We start from the raw sequence: 16,421 nt of genomic DNA, 5'->3' as shown, positions 1-16,421 counted from the left end.
AAATCCATTAATCATCTACTCTTCTTTTTCCTCTAGAAATGGAATATCACTTCCAAATTCCTTTATCCTCTCTTTTGGGACAGAGTCTATCGTCCAAAAGAGGAAGGAGGCCTCGGCCTTAGAAGTATGAAGGATGCCAATTCTGTGGGCACCCTCAGGCTCTTCTGTAAGCTAGCTTCGAATCACAATAGTATCTGGGTCTCTTGGGTCTATTCCCACCTCCTGAAAATGACTCCCTTTAGACTACCTTCCTTTCGTCCGACCCTTTCTGGATCTGGAGTAACATCCTTTCCTCTAAATATCGTGTAATCGGAGCCATTTCCCACTTCATTGGGAACGGAGCATCCACTACCCTTTGGCTTGATCCATGGCATCCTCTTAGCCCTTTCTCCCCTAGGATCATCTACTCTTCTTGGTTGGGTAGGTTCGCTCCTCCCTCCCCATCCCCCCGGCAGTGACCAAATCGATCGGCCGATTAGGTTAACACACATTAATCAACCGCCAAGGGTCGATTGGCGTCACCAAATCGTCCCTGGCGACGATTAATGTGGTCGAACCAAAAAATCGGTCACCATTTTGGTTTTTTTTTTCTTAAGTTTTAATTTTTAATTGATAAATTGATTTTATTTATAATAATGTTATTGTCAGGTGTATATTGATTCTTTTTCAACTAATTCTATTGGCACTTGGCAGGGATAAAATTGTCATTAACCTGTACCAAGGGAAAAAATATATATATATATCACTTAAAGATCAAAGAAGGTCGCGACAGTCGACACTTCAGTCTTTTAACCCTTCTTCAACCTTTGAAGTTCGAACTTCGAACCCTAAGTGAACTAAGTGAAGATGGAAGGGACCCTCCTCAGGACCTCATCTGCTCCAGTGTCACTGTTCCCTTGCTCCGGCGTCGCTGCTCATCTGCTCCGGCGTCGCTAGGTATGTTCTTCTCTTCTCTTCTTCCCTGGTTTATCGCTTCTTCTTCTCTTCTTTTTTTTTTTTTTTTTTTTATCTTGTGGCAAGACTCTTCTTCTCTTCTTCTAACCTTCTTCTTCCTTGCCTCTGGTATGAGGTATGGACTTTTCTTCTCTTCTTCTCTTCTTCTCTTCTTCTCCTCTTTTAATCTTCTTTTTCCTTACCTGTTGCCTCTGGTAGTCTAGTTTGTTCGACTCTTCACCTCTTTCCCCCCCTCCCCTTTTTCTACTACTTATCAGTCTCTTCTCTTCTTCTCTTCTTCTACCTCTTCCTTAGTTCACTCACACTCACTGGCACACTGCTATTAATGGGATATTGAACAAGGTTGCTCCTGCCATGCGAGTAGCTGTTGTCCTTGGACTTTTTTTTTTTTTTTTTTTTTTTTTTTTTTTTTTTTTTGTAATGTTGTATTGCCTTTTTCATTGATGCAAATTTTCTTGCAGTCATGATTGTGGTCTTCAATTACCAAATTTTCCATGATTAAGAACCATGTTCTGTATTGTGGATTGTATTAATATTAAGCAAGATAAGTCTATGTGCTGCTGGTTCCCAATATAATTGTGTTAAATTGTTAATTCGATGGATATTTTCTAGTTCTCCTCTGTTGCAACATATATTAACAATGTTTACTGTGATATATCATATATGTTGTTTCATATAATTTCTTTTACAAATTTATGATACTGTCTTGTTGGCTATGTTGATTTTTTTACGATTTGATATTGCTTAATGTTGGTTTTATATGTTAAAGGGTAAACATTGTACGCTTGTAGCATGCTAAATAGCTTTAGAAAATAGGCAAAATAAAAATGACACATGGGGGATTTAACCGCCATGGCAACGCCATAACGGGCAATTCATCACCAAATCGATTAGCCACCCCTCTACCGTCTTGGATCGATTTGATACCGTGACAACTATGGATCTGGGTAGATATGACCTTTGGCGGATCCTCTATATGTGATACAGTCAGAAAGCTCACCTTTTGTGCAACTATCAACCATATATGGATGGAGCGTAATCTCCATAGATGAACTTCCAACTCCCGCTCATTCGATACAATTGGGAAAGCCATCTACTTTGATGTTAGCTCTAAGCTTGGTTGCATTCACCATCGATCAGTTCGTGATTCCCCAAGGAACAGACTTACTATTGTGTCCTGGGGTCTTCCTTTTCTCTTTTATCCCCCCTAGCTATTTGTTTGTGTGGATTCCTGTTGTAAGGGCTCTCCCCTACTTGCCTTGTTGGCCATGAGGATGGATGCCCTCTCTCTCTCTCTTTCTCCCCCTCTCTTCTGTATATATTATTCTCCATTGGTAATGAATTTATTTATTCATCCAAATAAAATTATCCCAGCAAATAACAGCATTAAAGAAATTAAATAACACACTGAAAACGGATGAGGCTGCGAAGAGAGAGGAAGGGCAGGGAGTATGGTGGGGTGGCAGAGAGGTTAGGTCTAGGTTACAGGGGGGAGGATGGGGTGGGGTTGCAGGGATGAGGCGGTGGTGGTGGTTGGGGTCAGCATTAGTAGCGGAAGTGGAGGTGAAGATGGGGTCATGGGCAGGTGTGGGGTTGAGAAGGGCAAACCTGGAAATATCTTCATTTTGGAGTAGGACTAACACTAAGGCACCCAAAACATCACTTTTCAAAATTGGGTACCTCAAATGTCACATTTTCAAACTTAGGGTAAACTATGGTGTAATTTACCCAGAAAGGAATAAAGGGGGCAGTGGTGGATGGAAAGCCTAGAGGTGATAAGAGGTAAACCAAGATACTTGACAGGGAAGAACCAATGGAGAACCCAGTGATTTGAAGGAGGGTCCGAGAGGAATCCGAAACACTAGAGAGAAAGAGGCTGGATTTATGCAAACTGATACGACGGCGAGAGAGTGACTGGAAGAGATGGAGGGAGGACATGATAGAGGAGATAGAGGTAGGATCCACCTTGGAGAAGATCATGAGGTCATTGGCAAAGGCGAGATGAGTGAGGAGGATAGTTTTGCATTTGGGGATGGGGGAGATGAGATGAAGGTCAGTGGAAGATTGGATAGAGCGAGAGAGAACCTCGAGGGCAATGGAGAAAAGGAAAGAGGAGAGGTGACAACCTTGTCTAACACCTACCGAGGAGGGGAATTAACCGGCGGGGCTGCCATTGATGAGGACAAAGGAGGGGGAGGAGATCCAAGAGAGGACCTGATGAGGGTATTTCTTCCCAACCACGGCACGGGCAGGGTTCGTCTTGACCAATGCTGCACGTCGGCCCTCCATCAGGCCGTGCTGCCACCTTGGCCCTCTATCAGACTATGCTGCCACCTCGGCATCTCATCAGGCCGTGCTACTACCTCGGCCCTCCATCAGGCCGCGCCGCCACCGAGGTGCCACCTCGGCCCTCAATCAGGCCGTGCTGCCACCTCGGCCCTCAATCAGGCCGTGCTGCCACCTCGGCCATCCATCAGGCCATGCTACCACCTCGGCATCTCATCAGGCTGTGCTACTACCTCGGCCCTCCATCAGGCCGTGCTGCCACCTCGGCCCTCAATCAGGTCGTGTTGTCACCTTGGCGCTCCATCAGGTCGTGCTGTCACCTCGGCCCTCCATCAAGCCGTGCTACCAGTCACCTCAGCTCGACCAATCTGTCATCTCGGCTCGGCACAGTCAAGTAAGGCAACCAGAAATGTGCACGCATCCACTCCTACATTCAAGGGACGTGATCCCTGATCACGGGGGCAGGACTATCCACTACACGTCATCAGAGGCATCCACCCCTCTCACAACTTGCACCTCCGAGATCAATAGAGAATATTCCCAGAATATGCCATGGAACCCAGAATATTCCCAGAATCATGGAGTCACTCCCCTCAAGGACTCTATGCATAAACAGGACTCTCCACAAATGCCCTTCCTTCTCTCTCCATCAGCAGCCTATAAATACCAAGGTAAGCCTCCATCACAGGGATCGATCAATCACTTCTTTTACTGGAAAAGCTCTCTTGAGCATCTGCTGTGGAAAGATCTGACTTAGGCATAGGAAAGTCCCCTATCGGGTCAGCCCGGCTCTCCCCTGTCATCTCTTCTGTGCAGGTCAGCCAAAGCACCAGGAGCTGCAGGGAAGATCATTCGGTCAATTTTTACCGCATCAGGACTCAATGGATAAAAGAGGGTGGAAAGGACTTTTGGAGCAAGACTCGAGAGATGTAGTCCCAACGGATAAAGTCGAAAGCTTTATGGATGTCAATCTTGAGCAGGGCAGCAAAGGAATGGGATTTTCAATCAAATCCTTTGACAATCTCATGGTAGAGAATGATATTACCGGCAATCCTCCTTCCCGCAATAAAGGTAGATTGATTGGGAATGACAAGGGAGTCGATGAATCTCTGGATTCTGTTTGGCCAAAATCTTAGCAATAAATTTGTACAAGAGATTGCAAATGGAAATGGGCCTAAAATTAGATAGGAATTTGCCCCCTCTTTCTTAGAGATAAGACAGATGAAAGTGTGATTGATCCTCTTAATCTGGATAGGGTTGAGAAAGAAGCTTCTAATGGCAATGATGAGGTCAAAACAGATGATGTTCCAGCAGGCAGAGAAGAATCCAATGGTGAAGCCATTCGGCCCAGGGGCTTTGTTGGATTTGTGGGAGAGGATAGCAATTAGGATTTCATCATAAGAAGGAATGGCTTGAAGGGAGGGGAGAAGATCAGGGGCGACGAATTTATTGAGGAGGTTGGGCGGATGGAAGGAGCGGGATTTAAGGAAGACGAGTGCAGAAGATCAGAAAAGAATGAGGTTGCCTCATCTTTATTATCTTCATGATGGAGGAAGGGGGATCCATCTCTGGAGATGATCTTGGAGATGGAATTGGTATTCGTCCTGGCTTTGAGGGACCTAAGGAAGAAAGAAAAGTTGGAATCACCAAGCTCAAGCCATTTAATACAGGATTTTTTCCTAAGGAAGCTTTCTTCTTGGGCCAGGAGAATGGAAGGCTCTTCAGAAGTAGCTTTTTCCTCTTCAGCAAGGCAGACGTTGAGGAGATCCTATTGGAAGCGAGATTGGATAACATCCAACTTGTCTCTACAGGAGGAGACTCTAAAAGTGATGTTTCCAAAGGAATTGGAGTTCCAGATCTTGAGGGAAAATTTAACATTCTTGAGCTTTCTCGCGAAGGCAACTAGGGGCATGGAGAAAGCATAGACAGGGATTGCCATGCATCCTAGACAATAGGGAGGAAGCCATCATAAAGGGTCCACATGTCACAGAATTTAAAGGGCTTAGGACCAAACGAGGAGAGGGGATGAATAAGGAGAGAAATAAGAGAGTGATTAGAGATACCAGGGAGGTTAAAACAAGCATGGGAGTAGGGAAAGGAGTGGAGCCAAGCCTCATTGACAAGCACCCGGTCAAACTTACAAGCAACTCGAGCAAAGCCATTCCTCCGGTTTTGCCAAGTGAATTTGGCACCAAACCATCTAAGGTCATTCATGGCAATGTCACTAATGCAGTCATTAAAGGAGTCGACTGTTGAAAGGTCTGTGGGGGATCCCCTAACCTTTTAATGGCTAGCTCTAACAATGTTGAAGTCACCTGCGAACGCCCAAGGGAGGGGGGCTGAGGAGGGGGCCATTGCTCAGAAGGAAGATCGAAGTGGAAAGCCTATTACGATTTACGAGCATAATTATGGGCATAGATTACCGTGAAGAACAAAGGAGAAGGATTGGAGGGAGAGGAGACGAAAAGGTGGATGGTTTGAAAATGTTGAATGAGGTAATGACTTGTGTCTAATATAACACTAGTCCTCTTTATTTATAACAATGGAGAGAAGGTTCTAGAGAATTACAAAGACCATTAAACCCCTTAGGGTCCATTTGGTAACTGACACTTTCCTTAAAACCCATAAAACCCATTATTACAACACTGCCCCTCAAGTTGGTGCATAGATATAACATATGCCCAACTTATAGATAATAGGATGAAAAATCTTACTAATAAGACCTTTAGTAAATACATCAGCCAGTTGTTCATTACTGAGAACAAAAGGCACGGTGATAAAACCCATATCCAACTTCTCTTTGATGAAGTGTCGATCGATCTCCACATACTTGGTTCGATCATGCTGGACAGGATTGTGAGCAATGTTAATGGCAGATTTATTATCACAAAAGAGCTTTATAAGAAGGGTAGCAAGAATAGCTAAATCAATGAGAAGACCTTAAAGCCATAGGAGCTCACAAATGCCATGTGCCATAGCACAGAACTTTCCTTCAGCACTTGAACAGGCAACCATGGCTTGCTTCTTGGTTCGCCATGTAACAAGGTTACCACCAACAAAGGTGCAATAACCAGTAGTAGACCTGCGATCATCAGGGGAACCTGCCTAATCCGCATCATCTGTGAATGCCTCCACCCTAAGGTGATCATAAGGAGAAAAAAGGATGCCATGTGCTGAGGCAAATTTCAAGTATCAGAGTATATGCAACACAGCTTCCATGTGAGTCGAGTAGGGATCATGCATGTATTGACTAATCAAACTGACGGAAAATACTATGTCAAGGCATGTATGAGAGGATAGATCAACCGCCCCACTAATCTCTAATATCTCCCCTTATCCACAAGATCACCTTCCTTACTTCTTAGGTGACCATTAGCTTTAATAGGAGTGTCTGCCGGCTTACACCCCAACATGCCTATCTCAGAGAGAAGATCAAGCACATACTTCCGCTGAGACAAGTAGATCCCACGAGAAGACCTGCCAACTTTAATACCAAGTAACGAAGTTGTCCTAGATCTTTGATCTCGAATTCCTCACTTAAGTATCTCTTGAGGCGATAGATTTCTGCCAGATCATCACCAATAACAACAATATCATCTATATAGACTATTAGGATAGCAATCTTCCCACCAAACCTCTTGATGAACGGAGTGTGGTCGGAATTGCTTTGAAAGTAACCTGTAGTGACCATAGCCTTATGGAAACATCTGTACTAAGCACGAGGGGATTGCTTCAGCCCATACAGAGCATGCTTCAGCTTGCATACCTTCCCTTGGGTTTTAGAGCAAGTGAACCCAGGAGGAATGTCCATATACACTTTCTCCTCAAGTTCCCCATGAAGGAAGGCATTCTTCACATCTAACAACTAGAGATCCCAATCTAAGTTGGCGGCACAAACCAAGATAACACGAATTGTGTTCATCTTAGCAACTGGAGCAAAAGTCTCCTGGTAGTCAATCCCATAAGTCTGTGTGTAACCTTTGGCAACAAGTCTGGCCTAGTACAGATCCACTGTACCATCAGCCTTCTATTTTACTATGAAGACCCACTTACACGTAACTATCTTCTTTTGTTAGGGAAGACACACCAGATCCCATGTGTCATTCTTCTTCAGAGCCTGCATCTCTTCAACCATAGCTACTTGCCATTGTGAGTCTACACTTGCTTCCTACCAAGTATGAGAAATGGATACAAAGGAAAGAGAAGACACAAAACTATAGTAGGAATGAGAGAGTGAATCATAAGAAACAGTTTTAGCAATAGGATGTAAAGTACAAGACCTAATGCCTTTACAAACAGCAATAGACAACTCAAGCGACTGATTAAAAGGAGAAGGAGAATTATCAGGGTCCAAGGGGACTAGATCAGGCTCAAGAGGAGACAACTGGCATGGTAGGATAGATGCTGGATGTGTTATTATTTGAGTCTGCTTTCTGCGATTATACACACGTATCTTCGGCCAAGGCAAAGTAAGAGAAGTAGGAGTGTCACTCTCCCCCTGAAACGGGATACTAGCAGGGATAGTAATTTCAAGAGACGGCAGAGACGGCAGAGACGGCGGCACATCTTCCACAATGGAAGAAGACTCCCCCTGAAGAGGTGTCGTAGTGTAGTATGACGCAGATTCATGAAAGACAACATCCATAGTCACAAACCAACGCCGAGTAGGAGGATGAAAACACTAATAGCCTTTCTGAGTAGGAGCATACCCCAGAAAAATGCATCGGAAACCACGAGGATCAAACCTTCCATAAGGATGATGTTCTCGAGTATAGCAAACATTACCGAATACCTTAGGACAGCGAAACCTTGGAGAGGATCCAGAGGGAGTGGAAGGCATGGAGCCAAGATCGGTTAATAAGAAAGGCAACAGTGAGAATTGCGTCGCTCCAGTACTGGGAAGGAACATGCATCTCAAATATAAGAGCGTGCTACCTCACAAAGGTGGCGATTCTTCTGCTCAGCAATCCCATTCTGAGCTGGAGTATCCACACAACTATTCTGATGAATCATCCCATGATCGGAAAGGTAAGCTTGAAAGGACCCTTCAAAGTATTCCCGACCATTATCGCTTTGAAGGATCTTAACAGTAGTATCGAACTGAGTCTGAACCATACGATTAAATTGTTGAAAGCAGCAGAAGATCTCCCCCTTGGTTTGCATCATATAAGCCCAAGTAGTTAGAGAATGACAATCAATAAAAGAGACAAACCATCGATAACCATTGACAGACACATAGTGGGATGGACCCCAAATATCAGAATGTATCAATGAAAAAGGAGTGGCACTTTTATTTCCAAAAGTAGAATAAGTGATTGGAGTTTATTTGGCCAAAACACATGAAAAAACTGACTCGAATTACAATTTTTTAAAGGAAGGAAAAACTTTAGCTAAAGTTCCCAAAGGGGGATGTCCTAACCGACGATGCCACTGCAGTAACTCAGAGATGGGAAAGATGGGAGGTGATGTAAAAGATGTCTGAAGAGCTTGACCAGAAACCAATGCCGAGTTATCATCATGCAGATACAGACCACTACATACCCTACCAGAGCCAATCGTTGCCCCTGTCACCAGATCTTGAAAAACAACATGAGATGGGAAAAAGGTGACTTTGCAATTAAGGCTGGAAGTAAGACTACTAGTGGACAAAAGGTTAGTGGGAAAAGAAGGAACATACAATACAGTAGAAAGGGATAAAGAGGGGGTACAACTAATAGAGCCCTTCCCCAGAATAGTGGAATAAGTCTTATTAGCCAATTCGACCTTACCATTACCAGGATAAGTAGTGTACTGTGAAAAAAGAGACAAGCGGCCTATCATTTAATCAGAAGCCCCAGAGTCTATAATCCAAGGGGTAGAAGGGACAGACATAGTATGGCCATAAATGAGATACCTGACCCAGAAGGGGTGGAATGAGTAGAGCTCATAGTGGTAGGTGCAGGAGAGTCTGGACGAGTCAAGAGGCGCCGGAGGGCAGTAAGCTCATCAGATGATAGCGAAGCTACTGAGGAGCTAAGAGCAGAGTCAGAGTCAGGGCTCTCAGTATGGTTGGCATGCCCAGAAGTACCGGCATATCCCAACTGACGATGCCACTGCAGTAACTTAGAGATGGGAGGTGACGTAGAAGATGTATGAAGAGCCTGACCAGAGACCAATGCCGAGCCATCATCAAGCAAATATAGACCACTACATACCCTACCAGAGCTAATCATTACCCCTGTCACTAGATCTTAAAAAATACAATGAGACGGGAAAAAGGTGACTTTGCAATTAAGATTGGAAGTAAGACTACTAATGGACAAAAAGGTAGTGGGAAAGAAGAAACATGCAATACAGTAGAAAGGATAAAGAGGGGGTACAACTAACAGAGCCCTTCCCCAGAATAGTGGAATAAGTCCCATTAGCCAATTTGACCTTACCATTACCAGGACAAGTAGTGTACTATGAAAAAAGAGACAAGCAGACTATCATATGATTAGAAACCCCAAAGTCTATAATCCAAGGGGTGGAAGGGACAGACATAGTATGGCCACAAAAGGAGATAGCTGACCCAGAAGGGGTGGAATGAGCAGAGCTCGCAGTGGCAGGTGCAGGAGAGTCTAGACGAGTCAAGAGGCACCGGAGGGCAGTAAGCTCGTCAGATGATAGCGAGGCTATTGAGGAGCAGAGTTAGAGTCAGGGCTCTCAGTATAGTTGGCTTGCCAAAAGTACCGGCACGACCCTTCCCTCGCCTTTTTCCTGACGTATCAGCAGGACAGCCATGAAGCTTCCAGCAGTGCTTCTTTGTGTGACGCTCCTCACAATAATCGCACTTCACTAGAGTCTTAGTAGAGGAGCCACCAAACTGTGGGGCTGCATTAAGAGACTAAGTGCTAGAAACAAGTGTAGATCTCTCAGTAGGAGTGGCAGCTTACTGTTGAAGCATAGTGGTACATCGACTGTCCTCAAGTTGGATCACAGTATAGGCTTGATCCAAGGTAAGAAAGGGGTCACGACTCAAAACCTGGGATCACAACTGATCAAACTCCGCATTCAGACCTGCCAAAAAGTCATAGACCTTGATCTTGTCCTCTCGCTTCTGAAACTTTGTGACATCTTCAGGGGTGGAAGGAGTATACTCATAGAAATCCAACTCAGTCCATAGTGTCCACAACTCATAGTAGTATTGTGACAGAGTGAGCCCTCTCTACCTCAGATCACGAACCTCCTGGCGAAGCTCAAAGACCTGAGCATCATTCCCTGTCTAGGAATAGATATCCTGGATAGACTTTCAAATTTTCGCAGCGGAGTCAAGGAGGAGATAGCCATGCGAAAGTTGTGGTAACATGGAGTTGATAAGGAAGACCATAACCAGAGAGTTAGCACACTCCCACTTATCAATCTTAGTACTGGTGGTCGGACGCTTCGTGGTTCCAATGAGGTACCCGTGATAGCCATGGGACTTAATGAAGATGCAAACCGAGCGTGACCACATAAAGTAGTTTGTGCCATCAAGCTTGATAGCATAAGGAGGAAAGGTAGGAAGAGTCGTGGTGTCTCCACCAGTAGAAGCAGATAAGCTGGTAGACATAGTTGCTACTCAAAGGGGCTGTGCGAATAGAAGAGACACTAGCCGGAGATAGAGAAAGCACCAAAATAACCAGAAAATGCTAAAAAACCCAAAAATCGATAAAGGGTAAAACCCTGAGAAAAATATTTTGGGGATATCTCTAGAATAAAGACCTCAAACGAAAAGTAGTCGGTACATACCACTACAAGGATAAGAGAACCAATCGCAACAAACATCAAGACGATCGGAGCATTGAGTGGGGAAAAAGAATCCCGGCAATGAAAAAACATTCTCAGGGAGAAAACCCTGAAAAAGTGATGAAAAAAAGGTTCTGGGTCTCTCAGATCATTGTAAAAAAGAGTCTGAGAACCCATGGGAAGGATGGATGGAGGCTAGAAACCCTCTTAGTGGTTTAAGAAGCTCCAACCACGAGAGAAAAGCAGATGAAGAGAGATGAAGGGAGGCGCAGATGAAGAAGGCACTGGGAGAGAGAGAAATGAGAAAGAGGCAAAGAGATGGAGAAGAGGGAGAGCCCTTAGGGTTTCAGCTCCCCCGTCTCTGATACCATGTTGAATGGGGTTATGACTTGTGTCTAATATGACACTAGCCCTCTTTATTTATAACAATGGAGAGAAGGTTCTAGAGAATTACAAAGACCATTAAACCCTGCCCAGACTTGAGGGGAAACAGCCGGGAGGATCCCAGGAGAAGCCTGGGATAATCTGGTCTTCGAATAATCTGGTCTTAAAATGCTGAAGGTTGGCAGCAGGTTTCTTTGAGTGAGAAGTAGGCAAGTTGGTAGGACTATTCCCCAGCAGAAGGCTGGGAGAACGATCTTCATCTGAAGGAGGAGCCTTGGAGGAGCTTGTATCCATGCTTGAGCAGACTTCGACAAGGTTTGTGGAGGTAAGGGACGTGATGGTAAGGCATGGCGGAAGGCCAGGAGAATGATCAATAGTTCAGACAACATCGGTCATGTTGACAAGGCCTGACGGAAGGTTAGGAGGAGGATCAACATATCGGACGGCAAAAGTGTTGGAGCTGACGCCTTCCAAGGCGTGGGGAGCAAAGTTGCTTAGGCGGAAGGCCAGTGTAAGGGGGCAGAGGGCCCTCACTAGAGGAGGAATGGAGGTCGCCAACGACTGCAAGTAAAACTAGGAGGGTCAGTGAAAGAGGCATTGTTCCAAAAGCTAGGTAAGATTTTGTTGTTGTTGTTGAGCAGCAAATCCTTTGTTCCAAGCTTCTTTGAGTAAGATTTAGCCAAAAAAGGAAGCAAATAGGACGGGGGTGGTTTTCTTCACTAACCAGAGAAATTAGTCGAGATAATGGAGACTAAGTCAAGATAATCGAGAGTAGGTTGAAATATAAAGTGGTATGAAACATTTTTCCCAAAAACACACCCACACGAAATATTGGACCGAGATTTTGCCAAGATACCAAAATCTCCTACAAAATTCCATGTACATATTTTGTTTTGATACTTGAGACCTGGCGAAACCGAGTTTTTTATCGAGATCTTGTACCATGATCACCATTAGAAACCCGAGTTTTTCACGTTGTATCAACTAGGGTTTCATATTGAAACAAAACAGCTTAGGTTTCTGTAAACGAAAAAAAGGGCAAGCCCTAATGGGACTCTCAAACCAAGAAGATGGATAGAAAGTGTTGGTTGTTTAATGATTTGATACCATGTGACAATTTCAAACCTAGAACAACCGACAATAACTACTAGAAGAAAAGAAGAGAGACACAAGAGAGAGGAGAATAGGGAGAAAAGTAGTGCTACCGATTGGAGAGAATAGGGTCAACTCCAATCGGTAGGTAGTGTATATTATATAATCAAAATCAATTACCATTAAAAGGATACCCCATAACTAACACACTTAAGACACTAATAAGCAAGAATATCACAAAATACCCGTGGTACTCGTATTAATGTCTTAACAGATGGTATAGGCCTTTCCATTTTAATAGGAATAAACCCATCCCGAGATTTCCAAGTTTCGGAGACTTTGACCCAAATTTCTAGAATTAGCCCAAAAAAAAAAAAAAAAAAAACTACAGAAATTTTGAACCTTGATAAGGATTGGTTCACAGAATCACTGTTTACCGGTGCTTCAGTATCATCCTTCTGGTCTCATAATGAAACAGAAGGTTTCACATTACTAGTACAACCCTAAAGAAGGCCCTAAGCACCATTTGGCTCTCAGCATACCTTGCTTAGCCATAAGATAAGCAAGGTCATGAGCAGACTTTGGCTCCGTTGGAAGGAGCAGTTCACTTGTGAAACAAGGCATTTGTACCATGTGCAAATTTTAGATACATTTTGTTCTCTTGTATCTGACTCTGATGAGGGCCTGTCTTCACCTCCTTTTGGTGATGCACTGTATATATAAGAGTATCATACATGTCACTTCTGTAACTGCAGAAATTGCAGCTTTTGGCTTGCACAAGGATCGAGTTATGCAAAAAGTTCAAGCATGGGGAAATTCTATTGTTTCATGTGAATGTTGTTACCGCTGTATAGTGATTATGTGTTTGTTTGTCCTAATAGTGATTACATTAACTACATGTGTTGCAGTAGAAGACTTCTCGTAAGGGTTGAGTGTTAAACACTTTTCATCCACCTTTGACAAGCAAGTCAAACCTGTTTTAAAGAAAATCATCCAAAACGCAATGGTTGATTTTGTACAAAAAAATTATTTTGGTGCATTTATAATTGTTGGTTATAAGGTTTACAACAAGTTTCTTCTTTTTTATTGTCAAATTGGTTTTCAGGCTGTTTGTTAATGTGGTTAAAACTGCATACCTGTAGATTGACTGTAAGCATAGTTCATTGTGTTTTTATCACCTCTTGTTAGGGTGATGATAAACATGCTCTAGTAGGAATTTAGGATGGCTTTGTTGAATGAAATTCTATAATTATGGACTCCATACATAGCATATGTTTTGGCAGGCAATAAAAATATCAGTACCCAACAAACCTTTTCAATTTTATACCCTAGTCTCTGAATTAATTTTTGACTCTTCTCATGGATATGTCTACTATCCAGGACTATTACAACGTGGAATTCATTGTGACGGGCATGGGGAAAGGTAGTCACTGTTTATACTCTTGTCAGATGTTCTATTATCAATTTCATGATACAATTTTATAGCTTTTGTAGTCTTGCTTCTCATTAGCACAGCCCTCTGGCATAAAACTTGTACAATGTAGAGCAAAGAGCTAACAAAGTCTTTTTTCCAAAATGAGAAAAACTAAAAAACCTGCCTACAATGGATTATGGAAGGAATGAGATATCCTGAAGTAAACAGATTGACGTAGTAAGGAGAACTTTCCCAGACTAGTTCTATAAGAGTGAGATTCAGATATAAAGAAAAAAATCACACAAGAGAAACATACATGCATTCAGCGTTTTTGAGTTTACGGGTTGAACAAACCATTCAAATCTTATCTTTTTCCCCTCTTCTGTTGCCTGTATTGGGGCTTTTTCTTTTTCTAGTTATATGTTTCTCTTTGTCTCCTTAATAAATCTCTTCTCCGGCATTGCATATGACTCCCCAAAAGAAAAATTATTACACTGCCTCCCTACCAGAGAAGTTTTTCCATCTTTAACTTGCCATGTTGATGTTTTTGGTCCATAATAGATATTTATACTATTAGACTACTGATCAAGTCAGCCAAGTAACTGGCATTCAGGATCTCCATCTTGATATGTTTTGGATTATCTGACTAATGTTTCTCCAATAAGCTATAGCAGTTAAATCCATGCAAGATTCAAGATGCCTTATTTCAGGTATCGACCTAAATTTGATCAAAATCTTATAGGGGTTGGTTGTTGGTTCCATTTGACCATTTCGATGGTTAAACGACTATATTTTTGGCTGAACCTTGACAGAGACCCTAACTAAGCATCCCTAAACACAGTGGAACCTTTAGATTGTTGACATACACACTCCAATTGAGGCCTTACACAATTAAATGGGGACTGAAGGGATCCAGTTTTTTCTAGTTTCTACCATTCAACTCTGTTCGGAGCTTAGTTTGTTGTCAACTAAATTGAGGGGTGGAGGAGTGGCGTTCAGATACACCTAAACCCACAGCCCTCAAAATTCTAAACACCTGCATCCTTGTTTGAGACGTACATTATAACAATTTACAAGAAGGGGTGGCTGCCTCTTCAACCTATACGCTTCCTGCCTCACTGACAAGTCCCCATACGCAATCCCCTCTTTATCTAGGGGTGGGAATTGAAAGCAGTATAGCCACTCCAGCACAGCAAACACATCTTTGGTAGTTTTTGATGTTCCATGAGTAAGATTATCAGTACATGTTGCAATTACTAATATTCCACTTTGCTGTTCTACCATTGTTGTGACTTCTAACCTCCCCTTTTTTCTTATTGTAATTTGTAAGAGCTGAACAATTATCGATATGCATTGATGAAAGGTTCCATTTTACAGATGAACCTGTTGGACAGCATTCAGCTCCTCTAGCACAGATAGCTAGAAATCTCAATGAAAATTCAAATTCTTATGATTCAGTTGAACTGTCATGGGTAGAATTGTCCTCGGAAGAAACTATGGTGAACTTCATCTATGTCATTATTATTATTAAGTATTCATTGTTCTTGTTTCTTACTTAGGTTTGGGTTGGATAAGGCCTTCATTTTAAATGGTGTTTTTCTAAAATATCTTTAAGCGAGAGGAAGTCTTACTAAACATAACATTTGTATGTCATCTAAGGCTCAAGGAGATAAATATAAGTTCCATGGGAGGATACGGTGTGCTGTACTTCTTTCACCAAGGCCTCAAGTTGAAAATGATAAGGAAGCCTCAAAAAGTAGCAGAAAACGTGGATCCATTCAGATCAGTCCTACCAGGGAAGGACCTTGGACTTCTGTAAGGCTAAACTATGCTGCATCTGCAGCTTGTTGCCGCCTAGGAAACGATGTTGTTGCTAGTGAAGTTAATGTTAAAGATGGAAACATATATGTAATTATTCGGTCACTGGTTTCTGTTAGTAATAATACAGATATGGTGGTTGATCTGTGCCTCAAAGCCAAATCTGGCTGTACAAGCTTGAGGCCAATAATTGATGGTATGGAACATGAAAAAGCATTTGAAGGAGACAGATTTGAAACAGAGGAGTTCTTTGAAACTGAAAAATACAATCCAGCCATTGGTTGGGTTGGTTGTTCCGTGCAACCCAGACAAGATCACTTTGGAGCTGGAGACTCCCATGAGGTGAGAAATATTAATTTTTTGTTACTTATGAAATTTTAAGGTAGACTGGAAAAGTTTTGGTGCTTTCTATAGTTTCCTGAATTCATTGCTTGGTGTTTAATCTCTCTCTCTATCTCTCTCTCTCTAAGATTTACTTTTTCTAGTTCTAAGAAATGCTAATCTCATTTTATTGTCTTTCAATTATTGACCCTTTAAACAGTGTATTTTTTGAACTCACCATGATCATTCTTCAGTGATTTGTACATTGGACATGATATGGTTTCTGTTCATACTGAATGCTAGGCCAAAATTCTCTGTTACCTTCCCTAACAAACCAAGTTGAATAACACAGCACATCTTACAAGTCATGTGCTATACCTTCCCAAAGTCTAGAGCAGTAAGGTAT

At 42.7% G+C, this 16,421-nt stretch overlaps 1 protein-coding gene across 1 annotated transcript in view; it reads left to right on the top strand.

Annotated features, from left to right (window-relative positions):
* LOC122086853 overlaps positions 1-16,421 on the top strand; it is a 191,273-nt gene that overhangs the window by 148,563 nt on the left and 26,289 nt on the right. The window contains 3 exon segments of the mRNA XM_042655792.1: positions 13,843-13,885; positions 15,254-15,375; positions 15,536-16,036. Of these exon segments, the coding sequence (XP_042511726.1) occupies positions 13,843-13,885; positions 15,254-15,375; positions 15,536-16,036 (666 nt within the window).

The sequence above is a fragment of the Macadamia integrifolia genome, chromosome 8 (genome assembly GCF_013358625.1).
Source record: "Macadamia integrifolia cultivar HAES 741 chromosome 8, SCU_Mint_v3, whole genome shotgun sequence".
Lineage (NCBI taxonomy): Eukaryota > Viridiplantae > Streptophyta > Magnoliopsida > Proteales > Proteaceae > Macadamia > Macadamia integrifolia.
Note: the sequence above shows the minus strand (reverse complement) of the source record. Positions and strands in the feature narration are given on the sequence as shown.